The sequence below is a fragment of the Natrix helvetica genome (assembly GCF_964273705.1).
Source record: "Natrix helvetica genome assembly, chromosome: 12".
Lineage (NCBI taxonomy): Eukaryota > Metazoa > Chordata > Lepidosauria > Squamata > Natricidae > Natrix > Natrix helvetica.
This window is the reverse complement of record NC_138556.1, coordinates 14,199,160-14,215,897: the sequence shown is the minus strand read 5'-3', so window position 1 is coordinate 14,215,897 and position 16,738 is coordinate 14,199,160. Positions and strand designations below refer to the sequence as shown.

General features: G+C 42.9%; 1 protein-coding gene across 3 annotated transcripts in view; it reads right to left on the bottom strand.

Moving 5' to 3' along the window:
* FBN1 (fibrillin 1) overlaps positions 1-16,738 on the bottom strand; it is a 196,600-nt gene that overhangs the window by 10,246 nt on the left and 169,616 nt on the right. For 2 of the 3 annotated variants that reach the window (XM_081964556.1, XM_081964555.1), the window contains exons 51-60: positions 14,910-15,059; positions 13,769-13,834; positions 12,895-13,011; positions 12,122-12,241; positions 10,862-10,984; positions 7,944-8,075; positions 7,115-7,240; positions 4,949-5,155; positions 3,444-3,569; positions 2,322-2,444 (exon numbers count right to left, since the gene is read on the bottom strand). In XM_081964556.1, the coding sequence (XP_081820682.1) occupies positions 2,322-2,444; positions 3,444-3,569; positions 4,949-5,155; positions 7,115-7,240; positions 7,944-8,075; positions 10,862-10,984; positions 12,122-12,241; positions 12,895-13,011; positions 13,769-13,834; positions 14,910-15,059 (1,290 nt within the window). Of the gene's footprint in view, positions 1-2,321; positions 2,445-3,443; positions 3,570-4,948; positions 5,156-5,178; positions 5,333-7,114; positions 7,241-7,943; positions 8,076-10,861; positions 10,985-12,121; positions 12,242-12,894; positions 13,012-13,768; positions 13,835-14,909; positions 15,060-16,738 lie in introns of those variants that run through there. The other variant, XM_081964557.1, reaches the window with a different exon arrangement.

Sequence of the window (16,738 nt, the reverse complement as noted above, 5' to 3'; positions counted from 1 at the left end):
ATGGGATTTTCCCATGTATTTGACCAGGAAACATAGATATGACGGGTTGGAAAAGTCAGCTCCCCCCTAACCATTCCGATGAGCTGCGAATCCATTGGCGGTGTCCATTTTCCTGTCTGAATTCATGGGGACCTAACCCTAACCCTAAGTGGGTTTTCCCCTCTATGGGATTTTCCCATGTATTTTACCAGGAAACATAGATACGATGGGTTGGAAAAGTCAGCTCCCCCCTAACCATTCCGATGAGCTGCGAATCCATTGGCGGTGTCCATTTTCCTGTCTGAATTCATGGGGACCTAACCCTAACCCTAAGTGGGTTTTCCCCCCTATGGGATTTTCCCATGTATTTTACCAGGAAACATAGATACGATGGGTTGGAAAAGTCAGCTCCCCCCTAACCATACCGATGAGCTGCGAATCCATTGGCGGTGTCCATTTTCCTGTCTGAATTCATGGGGACCTAACCCTAACCCTAAGTGGGTTTCCCCCCCCCCCCTATGGGATTTTCCCATGTATTTGACCAGGAAACATAGATATGACGGGTTGGAAAAGTCAGCTCCCCCCTAACCATACCGATGAGCTGCGAATCCATTGGCGGTGTCCATTTTCCTGTCTGAATTCATGGGGACCTAACCCTAACCCTAAGTGGGTTTTCCCCCCTATGGGATTTTCCCATGTATTTTACCAGGAAACATAGATACGATGGGTTGGAAAAGTCAGCTCCCCCCTAACCATTCCGATGAGCTGCGAATCCATTGGCGGTGTCCATTTTCCTGTCTGAATTCATGGGGACCTAACCCTAACCCTAAGTGGGTTTTCCCCCCTATGGGATTTTCCCATGTATTTGACCAGGAAACATAGATACGATGGGTTGGAAAAGTCAGCTCCCCCCTAACCATTCCGATGAGCTGCGAATCCATTGGCGGTGTCCATTTTCCTGTCTGAATTCATGGGGACCTAACCCTAACCCTAAGTGGGTTTTCCCCCCTATGGGATTTTCCCATGTATTTTACCAGGAAACATAGATACGATGGGTTGGAAAAGTCAGCTCCCCCCTAACCATTCCGATGAGCTGCGAATCCATTGGCGGTGTCCATTTTCCTGTCTGAGTTCATGGGGACCTAACCCTAACCCTAAGTAGGTTTTCCCCCCTATGGGATTTTCCCATGTATTTGACCAGGAAACGTAGATACGACTGGTTGGAAAAGTCAGCTTCCTCCTAAGCATACCGATCAGCTGCGAATCCATTGGCGGTGTCCATTTTCCTGTCTGAGTTCATGGGGACCTAACCCTAACCCTAAGTGGGTTTCCCCCCCCCCCTTATGGGATTTTCCCATGTATTTGACCAGGAAACATAGATACGACGGGTTGGAAAACTCAGCTCCCCCCTAACCATACCGATGAGCTGCGAATCCATTGGCGGTGTCCATTTTCCTGTCTGAGTTCATGGGGACCTAACCCTAACCCTAAGTGGATGTTCACCCCTATGGGATTTTCCCATGTATTTTACTAGGAAACGTAGATACGACGGGTTGGAAAAGTCAGCTTCCACCTAAGCATACCGATCAGCTGCGAATCCATTGGCGGTGTCCATTTCTCTGTCTGAGTTCATGGGGACCTAACCCTAACCCTAAGTGGATGTTCCCCCCTATGGGATTTTCCCATGTATTCTACCAGGAAACCTAGATAGGGCAGGTTCGAAAAGTCAGCTCCCTCCTAACCATGCTGATGGGCTACGAATATATTCTGTTCTATTCTATTCTATTTCATTCCATTCCATTCCAATCCATATCCCTCTTCTCTTCTCTTCCCATCCCTTCCCTTCTCTTCTCTTCCCTTCCCTTCCATTTTCTATTCTATTCTATTCTATTCTATTTCAATTCATTTCATTCCATTCCATATCCCTCTTCTCTTCTCTTCTCTTCTCTTCCCATCCCTTCTCTTCTCTTCCCTTCCATATTCTATTCTATTCTATTCTATTCTATTCTATTCTATTTCATTTCATTACATTCCATATCCCTCTTCTCTTCTCTTCTCTTCCTCTCTTCCCATCCCTTCCCTTCTCTTCCCTTCCCTTCCATTTTCTATTCTATTCTATTCTATTCTATTCTATTCTATTCATTCCATATCCCTCTTCTCTTCCCATCCCTTCCCTTCCATTTTCTATTCTATTCTATTCCATTCCATTTTCTTCCTTTTTTTCTTCGTGTGCGCGCGCGTGCATCTTATACTACTTGCATATTTTTCAATCTGGTCCTGAAGGAAAATGAGTGGATAGCGATAAATATAAATATAAAGCTCAGTCGTTTTTTCCCCCTTACCTTTGCAGCTTCTGCCATCTTCCTGCAAGATGTATCCTTTCGGACATGAGCATTGATAGCTCCCCTCTGTATTTTTGCAAATAAAATTGCAAGGCTTTGGAGACACGTTGCACTCATTCAGATCTGAAAGGAAAGAAGAAACAAATATTGTTCCCCGGAATGAATAAAAAAACGGGAGGAATGAATAATCATAGGTACAGGTAGTCCTTGACCTACAATCACAATTTGGGACCAGGCTCTCCACTGCTTAGCATGATGGTTGTGAAACACGTTTCCTCCAATTTTACAATCTCTTTTTTTTTTTGCCAGGGTTGTTTACTGAATCTGCCTTGCGCCTTTGATTTTACAGAGATGACCACAATTGGTCAAGGGCTACTTTTAATTGGTCTTTTTATTATTATTATTATTTAATTTTTAAAAAATCACTAGGGTTGACCAAGTAAAACAGCAAATTTCTAACCGGGCAATTGATTCATTAAAATGGTTTTTCTTTTTTTCAAAAAAAAGAAAAAAATTAAGAGATTAAAAAATTCCTACGATGAAGGCTTCAAAATAAATGCCTAGATTAAAGGGATTTGAGATGGGTGGGATTCAAATAATTTAACAACCTATTCTCTGCCCTAATGACCAGTTGGGTGGGCGGGGCTCAGTGGTCATGTGACCGTGTGGGCGTGGCCAACTCAACGACACTCAGGTCGATGGGCGCTTCGCCTTAGCTGTTACAATGGAATAAGGGTTAAGCGGAGAGGCAGTTTCTGTAAGCAGGGCAATCAAGATGAGGCTAGAAACAACACCAGAATGTTTCCTTCCTGCCTTCCTTACAGGATTAGCCCTGCAAAGTGGGAAAAAAACAAAAGGAGATTTCTTCCAACAACCGGTTCTCCCAACTTCTTAGAAACTTAACAACCGGTTTTCCCGAATAGGTGCGAACCGGCTGAATCCCACCACTGCTGCCTACATTAAATAAATAAACAAAGGAATTCATCTGCCATCAAAGGCCACTATAGAGAACTTCTCCAATGACGGAGTGAAGAATTCTCTCTAGCTTTGAGTAAAAGATGCCCAATTCCTGCATTCCGATGGAAGGGACTGGTGAAAGCCAACTGGCAACCGACAACGTACCTATACAAAGTGTGCCCGTTATATCGGGGGTGTAGCCTTCCTTGCAGCTACAAAGGTACGTCCCTCTCACATTGACGCACTCTCCATTCTGACAAACGTTGTGAATCACCTTGCATTCATCAATATCTGCGATTCAAGAAACAGGACTGTAAAGAAAGCAAGACTGAAGGAACAATAATTTTAAAAAAACAAAACCAATCGAAACGCTGCCTCTAGGATACCCGTCTTCTTCGGATACTTTCACAGGGCAAAAGAGAAAAAAAACACACACTCATGATCAATGAAAAGAGATTGTCTTCCAGTTTGGATTCTTATTCAAAATGCTGACGAATTTAGCAAAGGGCGGTTACAATTACTGAAAGGCAAGGTTCATTTTCGCTCTCAGTTACTGTGTTTCCCCAAATATAAGATCCAATCGGAAAATAAGCCCTGGCATGATTTTTCGGGATGCTTGTAATATAAGCCCTATCTCAAAAATAAGCCCCGATTAAGATCATCAGTGGATGGACACATGTAATACCGTATTTCCCCAAAAATAAGACCTAACCAGACTATAAGCTCTAATGGGTCTTTTTGGAGCAAACATTAAAATAAGACCTGGTCTTATTTTCGGGGAAACACAGGTACTAAGGCTGTCATGATTGACCCAATATCTCTTCTGGATTCTGGGTGAGCATCCTTCCCTAACTAATGTTGTGGGACGATGGTGCACGTGCCCACAGAGAGAGCTCTGGGCATCACCCCTGGCACGCATGCCATAGGTTCGCCATCACAGCCCTATGGCAAAGATGGAATCCTGACATCAAGTTGCCGCTGAAGAGAAGCAGAGAAACTCTGGATCTCAAAGTGCTTGTTAGATTTTGCAAACCCCTTCCCAACTGGATCCCTTAAACTAAAAACGCAAGGCCTATTGCCCTACAATTTGAAATGTAGCCTTGCTAACTATCCCAATAATAAAGACACCTATTTATAATACAATAGTAGAGTTGGAAGGGACCTTGGAGGTCTTCTAGTCCAACCCCCTGCCTAGGCAGGAAACCCTATACCGTTTCAGACAAATGGCTATCCAACATCTTCTTAAAGATTTCCAGTGTTGGAGCATTCACAACTTCTGGAGGCAACTTCTGTTCCACTGATTCATTGTTCTAACTGTCAGGAAATTTCTCCTCAGTTCTAAGTTGCTTCTCTCCTTGATTAGTTTCCACCCATTGCTTCTTGTTCTACCCTCAGGTGCCTTGGAGAATAGTTTGACTCCCTCTTCTTTGTGGCAACCCCTGAGATATTGGAAGATTGCTATCATGTCTCCTCTGGTCCTTCTTTTCATTAAACTAGACATACCCAGTTCCTGCAACCCTTCTTCATATGTTTTAGTCTCCAGTCCCCTAATCATCTTTGTTGTTCTTCTCTGCACTCTTTCTAGAGTCTTTTATAATTAAACACTGATATTTGGGGAAGTGTGCAAACAATCCTTGTTCTGGAACCCGCTGGGGTCTTATTTTCCACACCTTCTCCAGTAGTGGTCAGTCCATGGCCGTATGGACAAAGCTTCTTAAACGCAATGGTGCCCAGGAATGGGCAGATCTCGCAATTGGGTCCCCATCCTCGCCCGCTGTTGCAGCAGCACTCCGATTTGGTCACCAGGTTCCTGTTGCTCGATTCGAGCTGGCACATGGTATGTAAGGTTTCGGTAAAGCAGTAGCCTTCTCTGACGTCTGCAAAGCAAAAGGACGTTGGTTGGAAAATGTCAGAAGGACAACGCCTAGCAAAGGGAGGGCAGGACAAGGACGTGGAAGCAGGCGTATAAAAGGAAGAGCATACTTAGCCGTATTTAGGAATTGGAGCAGGAGGAATAAGGAAGTCAGGCAGCAGTAAGAAAGAAGGCATGACGTCTGAAGAAAGAAAAGAGAAGAAAGGACACCAAGTGAGGAAAAAAAACAACCCCAGGGAATTCTGCCCTGGTGATCAAATCTTGAGAAAGAAAAGATGGAGGCGCGATCAAGAGTTTAGAATATCGCAAAGGATTGTTACATAACAGCAGAACAATTCAGAGCCAATTCATATACAAAAGAGGGGAGCATTGATTGGGTAGGTCTGCTTCAAAAGCGTTGTGACCTGCCAGTGGTCAGCGGAGCTGGCAGCAGATTCGGACAGTGAGGAGGTTGGGGAGGAACATGGGCCAGTCCTGGAGTCTGGGGAAGGCTCCATGTCAGAGGCAGAGAGGGGGCCAGAGCCGTATGCCAGTTATCAGCTGCCTTCAGAGTCAGACATCAGTGAGGCAGATGAACAGTTGGAGCCTGTTCCCAGTGTGTGCATGCACAGAGTTCCCAGATGAAAGGAACAGCTAAAGAACAAAGGGGCGACTTGGGAGTAAGGCCACAGGTGGACGATGAATGGGCCCTCCCAGAGGAAATAAAAGAGGAGCGAAAGGGGAGTGGAGTTTGCAGGAGACCATTAGTTCATTCCTGCATTCTTGCCAAGCATTGCAGCGTCTGAAAGATATCGGCCTGGCCACTCTCCAAGCCTGATAAAGGTCGGTAACTGTGAACTATCTTGAAAGTCTGTGGGAGAGGAAAGACTTTGCTGGAGAGGAATTTACTGTCAATTAAATAAAAGGGGTTTATCGAGACGAGGACTCAGCTTCATGCTGCTGGGGAAGCCTAAGTCAGAACAAAATGAACCTTCCCCCTAAATCTAGTTTACAGCTCTATTTCTATTTATTGACTTAGGAAGTTTATTAATTTATGAAATTTATTTGCTGCCCAGCTAGTAACGTAACGACTCTGGGGGGCATTTCTTAGCCAGAGCTCTTATGTGCATTGTGTAGGAAGGAAGGTTGCTGAACATGTGCGATTGAGATGTGCGGGTGGAATGACCCTGATGACTCCGTGAATCGTCAGACCTGCGGAGATGCTATTTCCACCCTGTACCACACCAATGCATTTCAAACCCAAGGCTATCAGTTTGCAGAGGAGGTCCTTGACATACGACCACAATGTCGCCCAAAAGTTCTGTTGCTAAGCAAGATAGTTGTGAGTCTTGCCCCGTTTCTTTGCCACGGTTGTTAAGGGAACCGCTGCCATTGTTACATTCGTAAGGCAGGTTTAAGTGAATCTGGCTTCCCCATTGATGTTGCTTGTCCGGAGGTTGCAAAAGGCGATCCTATGACCCTGGGGCTCTGCAACTGTCATAAGTACATGCCAGTTGCCAAGCCTCTGAATTTTGATCATGTGGCCACAGGGATGCTGCAACAGTCCTAAGCGTGAAAAACAGTCACCGGTCAAATTTTTCAATGCTGTTGCAACTCTGAATGAACACTAAGTGAATGATTGCTAAGTCCAGGACTGCCTCTATACTCAGCTGCCATTTTCTAAGAACTGTTACTGAATAATAGTGAGTACACTTCTTTGAATTTGTCCACCGTTAATTTTGTGACACTACATTTCACAGCGCTTCTACCATGGAAGCAGCTCTACTGCGTTGCCCTCCTGTTTATCCTTCCTATCCAGTGAAATCCTACGGTGAGGTAAGACAATGGATTTTAGTTTAAGTTTCACTTGTGTGCTAATTATTATCAGAGTTTGCAAATCGGGGGAATATTGCAAACAAGGAATTGATCACCTTTATTCCCCCCCCCCCCGCCATCCTAACGGTGTATCATTCTAAAGGCTTACCTAGACATTCATTCTGGGCTTCGTTGACTAGGAAACCATCTTCACATTCACATCGGTAGCTTCCGAGCGTGTTTAGACACCGTCCGTTTTCACACAACCCAGGTTTCGCCTGACACTCATTTTCATCTGTTCCAAAGACATATCCAAATGCAGTATTCGCTTACTGAGTTCAACGTTTAGCAGAACAAAACAAGAAAAAACCCAACTGCATTCATTCCAAAATAATAAATACTTCTATCTTTTATAAAAGGCAATAAAAATACGTGATCGCTACAAATGGAAAACAAATGTAACTAAGATCCAATCCTATAGTCTCATTTATATGAATGGGTAGGAGAGATGGGAGTTTTAAAAACTCTGAAATCATTAAACAAATTCCCACAGGAAATAAAAGAGTCCTGGTGGTGCAGTGGTTAGAATGCAACATTGCAGGCTCATTCTGCCCACTGTCAGCAGTTCAACCTGACTAGTTCAAGATTGATTCAGCCTTACATCCTTCTGAGGTCAGTCAAATGAAAACCCAGATTGTTGGGAGCAATTGACTTTGTAAACCGCTTAGAAAGGGCTGTAACACACTATGAAACAGTATATAAATCTAAGCGCTATTTCTATGAGTCAGGAGCCCTAGTGGCGCAGTGCTTAGAATGCAGTACTAGAGACAAACACTGACCACAGCCAGGAGTTCTAACTTGACCAGCTCAAGGTTGACCCATCCTTCCATCCTTCTGAGGTCAGTAAACTAAGGACCCAGATTGTTGCGCTATATAAGTCTAAGCGCTATAAATGTGAAAACTGAAATAACAAGATGAGTTTTTCGATGGCCACTCACCTATGCAACCTTCACCGTCGGGTCTACGCTGAAATCCTGGACCACATATGCACATGTATGTACCGATCAGGTTTTTACACGTCATCTGCTTTGAGTCGCAGTCATGAATTCCTTCCTCACATTCATTCTGATCTGAAAGTATTACAGAATCGGATACTGGTTTTTAAAAAAATGAAAGTTCTCCATATTTTGAGAATCACACCCCTCAGAATAGCGATGTTGCTATATAAAACCAGTGTGCCCGTTTCTATATTCCTTTGGAAGGAACCATGTAAAATTAGAACAGTATCTCTCCACTAAGTCATTGTTCTCATTGTTAAGAAATGTCTTCCTACTTCCAGGTCAAATCTCTCTTTGATAAGCTTCCATAGTCTAATATTTTAATAGAGTCTAACACTACTAAATAGTAATAAATGTGAGAGGGATCTTGGAGTCCTAGTGGATGACCATTTAAATAGGAGCCAGCTGTGTGCAGCAGCTGCCAAAAAAGCCAACACAGTTCTAGGCTGCATAAACAGAGGGAAAGAATCAAGATCACATGAAGGGTTAATACCACTTTATAAGGCCTTGGTAAGGCCACACTTGGAATATGGCATTCAGTTCTGGTCGCCACAATTTTAAAAAGATGTTGAGACTTTAGAATGAGTGCAGAGAAGAGCAGCAAAGATGATTAGGGGACTGGAGGCTAAAACATATGAAGAATGGTTGCAGGATATAAAACCAGAACAGTTTTCTATATAAAACCACTGAGCCCGTTTCTACATTCCTTTGGAAGGAACCATGTGAAAATAATGTTCCGTGGGCAAAATTAAGGAGGGGAATGCAAGTGAAATTCAGAAAGACCTGCTGAAGTTTTAATCCCTGAGATTTCAATATCCTCTGACAGACGATGAAGGAAAATTATTTTTAAAAAGTTAGGAAAGGGAAGGGTAAGATAGATTGCCTTCTTTTATTTACAGATGTTCCTCATCACAACGTACTTCATGATTAATGAGGTAGGTTTTGCATTCGTTTTCTTCTTCCTGTTAAGTTAGAAACTGTTTTTTATGGTTCCACAAAATTGGAACCATTAGTCTCTTAAGAGCATTTTTTTTCATTTTCACAAGAAAAGACCCAGCTACGTTAAAGAGGAAACTTTAATTGATACTGTTCTAATGCATTTAGTCTCAGTTTACAATTGAGAGCTAGTTCGGTTTAGTGGTTAAAGTATTGGACTAGAAACTGGGAGTTCTAGTCCCGTCTTAGCAACAAACCCAACTGGATGACCAATCACTCTCTCCATTGTCTCTGGAGGCAATGCCAAACAACTTCTGGATAACCTTGTCCAGAAAATGGCAGGAACACATCGAAGCAGGCTCTAGGAATCAAAATCTGGATGTTTGAGTGATAGCCAACATATGATATCTACTGTAGGAATCGAAAAAACATAACCAAGATGTGCAATTAGATTGTTAATTAGAGCCCAATAAATGATTATTATTTGTCTATATTGGCTTGACTTCTTCTTTTGATCTTTTAGGATGTTATTGTATTATGTTTAAATGTTGTCAGTTTCTCCTACCATTTCTGAAAGAAAACCTTGCCTAGAAAAATGCTGGAACTTTTATTACTTTATAGCTTTATTGTTTTTATATGAGGTTTTATATTCTTGTAAGCCGCCTTGAGTTGCCATTTGCTGGTTTTAGGTCTATTTGTTGTTTTACCATCTCCTCTAGCCACTCTTTTATCTTTGCCCAATACTTTTGGACAGGTCCATCACATGTGATAATAAGATCCCTGTGTCTGTTTCTATTTCCAACACTTTGATGACATATTTGAAAACATTTTTGCCAATCCTGCTGGTGGCAAATGCCATCTATAGAACATTTTGTACCGATTTTCTTTAGATGCGGCTGACATTGTTAATCTATAATGTATTTCCCACAGTTTTTGCCAATTATCTAATTCTATAGTGTGCTCTAAGTTTTTTTGCCCATGTTATCATAGTTTCCTTTACTGATTCTTCTTCCATTTTAAAGCTAGTTATAAAACTTCTTTATCGGTTTTTCATCTGTATCCTGTAGTATCTTATCCAATTCTTGTGGTTCACTATAAAATCCATATTTTTCTGACTCCTTGTTACATTTCGTCTGTATTTGCATATAGGAACACCCGTCCAAATCGATTCCCTGATTTTTCTTTTTAGTTCCTGGTTCATTTTTATTTTTCCTTGCTCATTTAATATATCTTTATATATTACTATTTTATCCAGATCTAACATGTTCGGATATATTAGTGCTTCCATTGTGGATAACCAGACCAATATTTTCATAGAGTGATTCTGTTTAATTTTTCCCCATACTAACAACAGAGCATTTGTGAGTGGGTGGCAATATAAATTTCCAAATAAATAAATAAACTTATCCAGGCTGTCTCTGAGAATCGAACGTGATTGGACGGAAGGGGAAAAAAGTCTACAATCAGCTTGTCAGGCCTACCACCATATTCCTCTTGGATCTTTGGCCTGTCACATTTTCTATTATTCTATTATGCCTTTTCTATTGTGGGAAAATGGGAGGGGGGATTGTATGGAGTTAGATGCTATGTAGCCAAAACAAAATTCCTTTCTAGAAAGCCAAGGTCATCTTTTGTCTCTGTACCTCTGTACCTGACTGGAACTGGATGGGCGGAACTGCCAGCGTGGCAGTGGAAGATTGGACCATGTGATGGACTTGTGGGTGTGGGGGCAAAATCTTGAACTTCCAACTGGGTGGGGAAAAACCCAGGAAGCTTTCAGATTCAGGTTTTCCCAGATGTGCCAACATGGCTCTCTTAATAAATTGGAACTTTGAGCAATCCTTTGCCTTGGACTCTGATTTAATTTGGGATGCTATTTGGAACCCTGACACAGCAGGATTTTTATACAGTAAGGATTTTACCTTTGCACATTCGCCTGTCTTCTCTGAGCACATAGCCTGCGGGACATTTGCATTCATACGAGCCATAGGTGTTCACACATCGGAAGGCACAGAGGAGGGGATTCTGAGCGCATTCGTTCATATCTGTATAAACAAACAGAGCAGTCATTTGGGGAACAAATGGATCCCATCGGGAAAAGAGCATGTGCGCAAAGAAGCAGACGTACAGAATACAGAAATGGGTTCTTCCTAGAAGAAGCCATTTTTCTCTGTGCTGCAAGTATAGAATATAAATATTAGACTTGAGCACCAAATATGAATTCTTTTATTTAAGCTTTCCCATCTTTCCCACTGTTGAGAGGGGATATAAAAGGTCTTGAGCATTGAAAAATGCTATCTGCCTGTAATGCATGGACTGGATTTAAAAATAAAACCCTTTCAGCTCCTATCAGGAAGACAATTGGACTATTGAGAAGCGTAAAACAGAGCACTGTTTCTTTCCCAACTTTGGTAACTTGAAGATGTGTGGATTTCAGCTCTCAGGGGAATTCTGGGAGTTGCAGTCTGTTGTGGCCCGCCAGCAGCTGGCAGAGCTGGCAGCAGAGTCGGACAGTGAGGAGGTTGAGGAGGAGCATGGGCCAGTCCTGGAAGCTGGGGAAGGCTCACACGAGGGCTGTCTGTAGGAGGCAGAGATGGGGCCAAGGCCGTCTGGCAGTTCTCAGCTGCCTAAGGAGTTAGACAGCAGTGAGGCAGAGGAACAGCTGGAGCCTGTTCCCAGTGTGCGTATGCGGAGGGCCGCCAGAAGAAAAGAACAACTCAGAAATCAGGGTAGACTTGGGAGTAAAGTCACAGGTGGAAGGTGATTGGCTCGAGGAGCGAAAGGGGAGTGGGCTTTTGCAGGAAACAATTCGTTCGTTTGGTCATTAGATTTGTTTCAGGAGTGTGAAGATCTGTCCGTGAATCTCAGAGACTCTGTGCCAAGTCTTTCCTTACACAGCACTGCGTTTGGAAAATATGTGCAGCTTTCCAAGATAGATAAGGTCTGTAGTCATACACATTCCTTTGAAAGACTGTTTGCCAGGCCTTTGCTGAATATGAACGAGAGGAATTCACATTCGTTTAATAAGAGGGGTTTGGTCAGGACCAGGACTCTGCCTTGTGCATTTTGGGGAAGCCTAGGCCAGAACACAGTCCACACATCGTCAAGCTGTCAAGCGAAAGAAACACTGAAGGGGAAGACTGAAGGGATGTGTGCCTACTTTCCTAAAAAGTCGCATTTACCTTCACATGTCACCATAGGGCCTGGCTCAAAACCGTCTTCACAAGTGCATTCAAAACTTCCAATGATGTTCTTACACGTTCCGTTTCCACAGGGAGCTCCAACAACACATTCATCTATGTCTATAATCAATACAAGCAATTGGAAACACAGCTGGGGTTACATCAGAAAATTACAGTTGTGTATTGGGAAAAAAAACCGGGAAATTGTAAAGCAGGGGTTGTCAAACTCAAGGCACGGTGACCGGATGTGGCCCCGTGGGGTGTTTAGATCTGGCCCATGGGGCTGTCCTGGAAACAGCGAAGGACTGGCCTGTAGTGCCTCTGCCAGTGAAAACGCAGCTCGGGAGGGCTGCGCGCAGCCCTCCCGGGCTCCGTTTTTGCTGGCAGAGGGTTGCAGGAGGCTGTCGCAACCGAAAACAGAGCTTAGGAGCCCATTTTTTTTCTGGCAGAGCGATCGGGCCGCCACAGGTGTCCCCAACACAAGTGACATCGAGTTGGCACAGCCACGCCAGCCACACCCCTTCCCCCGGAGGACAAACACAACCCTGATGCGGCCCTCAATGAAATCGAGTTTGACACCCCTGCCGTAAAGGCTAAGATCTGACTGCGAAAAGATTTTGCCCAAACTAAATGCTCCTAATAAATGACTAATGTTCTTTTAAAGTTTGGTCCAAGGCTCCTGAATCAATTAGGGCATTTTTTGGAAACCCGACAACGGGCTTGACTTAGCCCTGGAAAGCTTAGGATTTCTAATGATAGGTATCTCTGCTCACCAACACATTCCGATCCTTGGAGCAAGTAGCCAAAAGGACATTCGCAACGGAAGGAGCCGTCGGTGTTGATACACTGTCCGTTCCTGCAGATGTCTGGATCTTGACACTCGTCCGCATCTTAGTCCCCATATTAATCAGGCAGGAAGACAAAAGGGAAAAAGAAAACACTCTTGTTTCAAACAGCCCCAATACAATTATGTAATAAACAGAAGATTTATTAAGTCATAGCAAAATACCCGCAGAACGTATTTTGTACCGCTCGGTTGTCCCCTGAAGAATACCAGTATACTTTTATAATTATGCATAGGTTTATATATTTTCATGCAGGACGCACTGGGGAGAAACTGCTCAGATCGGGAAGGCAGGAATGGAGGAGAAAGCATGGGCGAACTGGGGAGAAATTGCGGAGATCAAGACGGTCCGTCCACCACCACCACCCGTGCCCCGTTTTGTGCCTGGAAAGCATCCTGCTGGGAGCCAAAATGGGGGCGGGGGGACAGGGCGTATATGTGTGGGGGGAAGTGCTGGGAACATGGTCACATGAATGGGATGCATGCGCTGGGGGCGCTCGCATTGCATTTTGAGGATTGGGGCACGCACACATGCATTCACGGGGGTGCATGCGCACTTTGGGCACTCGGCACCAAAAAGGTTAACCACCACCGGACTAGATCTAAAAACGTCATGCTTTTTTCAATGCTGAGAGTGTGCTTAGTTCACAAAGCAAGGGAGATACTCCAATTAAAAACCAAGAGGGCGTCAAAATCACTAAGAACTTCAGCGTGATTTTTAGATGTGATACAAAGAGTATCTTTAAGAAACCAACGAGGGGGAACATCAGAGTACAATAATATTGCAAGCTAAGTTGACTTACCAATGGGCTCACCCTCTAAGCCAACCAGAATGCCGACTCCGAATGGGCAGATTTGCTTATAACCTTCTGTAAATCAAACATAAATATGAAATGCAGAAAATCGACCGTGCTCTCTTGTTTGAGAAAGTACATGTCAATCCAGTTTGTTTGTTTTTAATATTCTTTTCAAATACCACATTTTTATACAGGTTCTGTAATTAATGCAGGACTTTTATTGCCTATTGCACCAATTAGAAATATAAGTACCGTATTTTTTTGGAGTATAAGACACACTCTCCCCCCTAAAAGAGGGTGAAAATTTGGGTGCATCTAATACACCAAATGTAATTTAATTTAATTTAATTTATTAGATTTCTAGACCGCCCCCTCTCACCGAAGGGACTCACCTTCGGGGAGAGGGGGCGGTCTAGAAATACGAGGCAAGGAGGAGACAGTGGTCTGTGGCAATCTCTGCAGCTTGGAACAGCTGATTGGGGGTATTCGGGGAGGCTGATCCACCCGACAATCAGCTGTTCATGCTGAATCAGGCTGAAATAATGTGCTGAAGCTGACCTGGCTGTTTGCTATTTGCTGCAAGGACATGTCAGAGTTTACAGCAGCAATCACATTCAGAAAGGACACACAAGTAACTGATTCAGCAGGATTCAATTAGTTCTCTTTATACATAATATAACACATGAAGTAAATATACAATACCAATAGCAGGTTTTCCAACGTGGTAGTTCAGCAGAGAAGTTTCACTTTCAGTTTTAGTTTCAGATATCAGCAGAGCATGCAGCTTTAGTACAGAACAAGCCAGGCCCAGGCTCCTTGCTGTCTCCTTTCTTGTTGCTCACACAGCAAATACTGTTTGTTTCCAAACAGCCCTCAACTCTCTCACACACTGACAGGATGCTAGCCAGATGAATACCATGGATGTTGGTAGGCAGAGGCAGAATTTTTTTTTGTTTATTTTCCTCCCCCAAAACTAAGGTCCATATTATACTCGGAGCATCTTATACTCCAAAAAATACGGTATCCATTTTATCAATCTGAAGAAAATTCGGCCTATACAAGCTTTGTCTTTCCCAGAAAATAATTCATTTCTTCTTTCATTTAATATCATGCACCACAGTAACCATACAAGAGGTATTCTACATACCGTCTTTTTCCTCTGGACAAAGTTCACAGGGATCGCCCCATCCTTGTCCTTGCATGTTGCAACAGCATTCTTGCTTAGAATGATTTCGGGACTTGGGGACTGAACATATTCCATCTTCAAATTTAGTGAAGCAGTAGCTCACCCTCAGATCTAAATAATTAAGAACATGACATCCATTAAGCATTTGATTAAAAAGAGGTTTTTTTTTCACTGAAAGTACGAAGAATGTCTTCAAAATTACGACGGTGCCTTGATACTCAACTGCTTTGAAACTCATCAGATTTTGGTACTCGACGTATTTTGATGCAAACATTTTGTCCCAATACTCATCATTTGTTTGGTACTCAATGCACAAGCTAGAACTTGTCGCTGTTGGCTACCTTGTAACTCAATGCATTATTCTTTATGGGAAAAGTTTGGCACTCATTGTTTTGGTACTCATTGCGCCTCATGGAACCAATTGATAATTACTAAGGTACCACTGTACTGATGGGTGAAATCTACTGTATTGGAGTTCTTCATACATGAAAGGGCCTTTCCTTAGGCTCCTTCTCAGGCTTTTTTTTGGAACTGGCCATCCTGCTGAGCCCTGCAAGTCATTTTGTGAATGGATAAATTCCATTCATAGCATCCTGAATACCTATAATTGTGATGACGAATCTATGGGACAAGTGCCAGAGGTGGCACACAGAGCCCACTCTGTGGGCATGCGCGCTGTCACCAGCTGTACTTCCGGGTTCCAACACATGCATGAGCACTTGCCAGCTGGTTTGGCACGCATGCACACATGGCCAGCTGCTCTCTTCTGGATTCCATTGCACACCTGCATGCCGGCCAGCTGGTCTTCGTGCATGCGCGCAATAGAACACAAGAAGTGGAGCTCCCCAAGCTATCATGGATGGAGGCTAATATTGTATTATTACCTAAGGCGGACACAGACCAGGTGTTTATACAAAACTACAGACGAATCTCACTGCTAAATGCAGATTACAAAATCTTTGCTTCAATAATAGCAGAAAGGTTGAAAAAATTTCTTACATCATTCATCCATACAGATCAAAAGCTCTTATTACCATTACTAAGCACACCTACTTACATTCAAATCATATGTTGCATAGGTTGATATATGTTTATCAGGTGCTATTGACCGCACCAAGTAGTTATTTATTTAAATTTATTTTTTTTAAAGAATTTTATTGGTTTTTAAACATTTATGGGAAAAGGTAAGGGGGTACATAGAAAATTTTGGCAGCTCCCACGCTAGTGGTAGAAATCCCTCCAAATCCCACAATTTTTTACAATATTAAAAACAAGATATAAAAGATAAGCAAAAATCAGAATCTTATTCTACATTGTATCAACCATGTGTTCAATCATTTTTCCTTGGTCACTTTCTAGTATATCAACAATTACAAATATTTCAAATACTTTTATTTTTGTGACCTGAGCCTTTTCGAGATTGCTCCTTCCTCCCTGTCCCCAGGTGGAGCCACAGCCCCCCCCCTTCATATCTTGTACCTTGCTATCCTTTTCACTACCTTCCCTGTGTTCGTCCTCTAGAGGAGAAAAATGTTTTTAATGAAGGCTTCAGCCTCCTGCACTGTATTAATTCTAATTCTATTTCCCTAAATTTATTTTTTAAATTTCTATGCCGCTCATCTGCCTACAAGGAGGTGGTTTGTGTAGGTACTTTGATCTACGTGGAGCATATAACTGCTTAAATTGTAAAAGAAATTTTGAATGATGGGCAAGCGTCTTCATTCACCTTACAGTGACTTCAAGATCCATGTAACTATTGGTCCCACTTATTTTGAAAGAAAAAAGGTGTG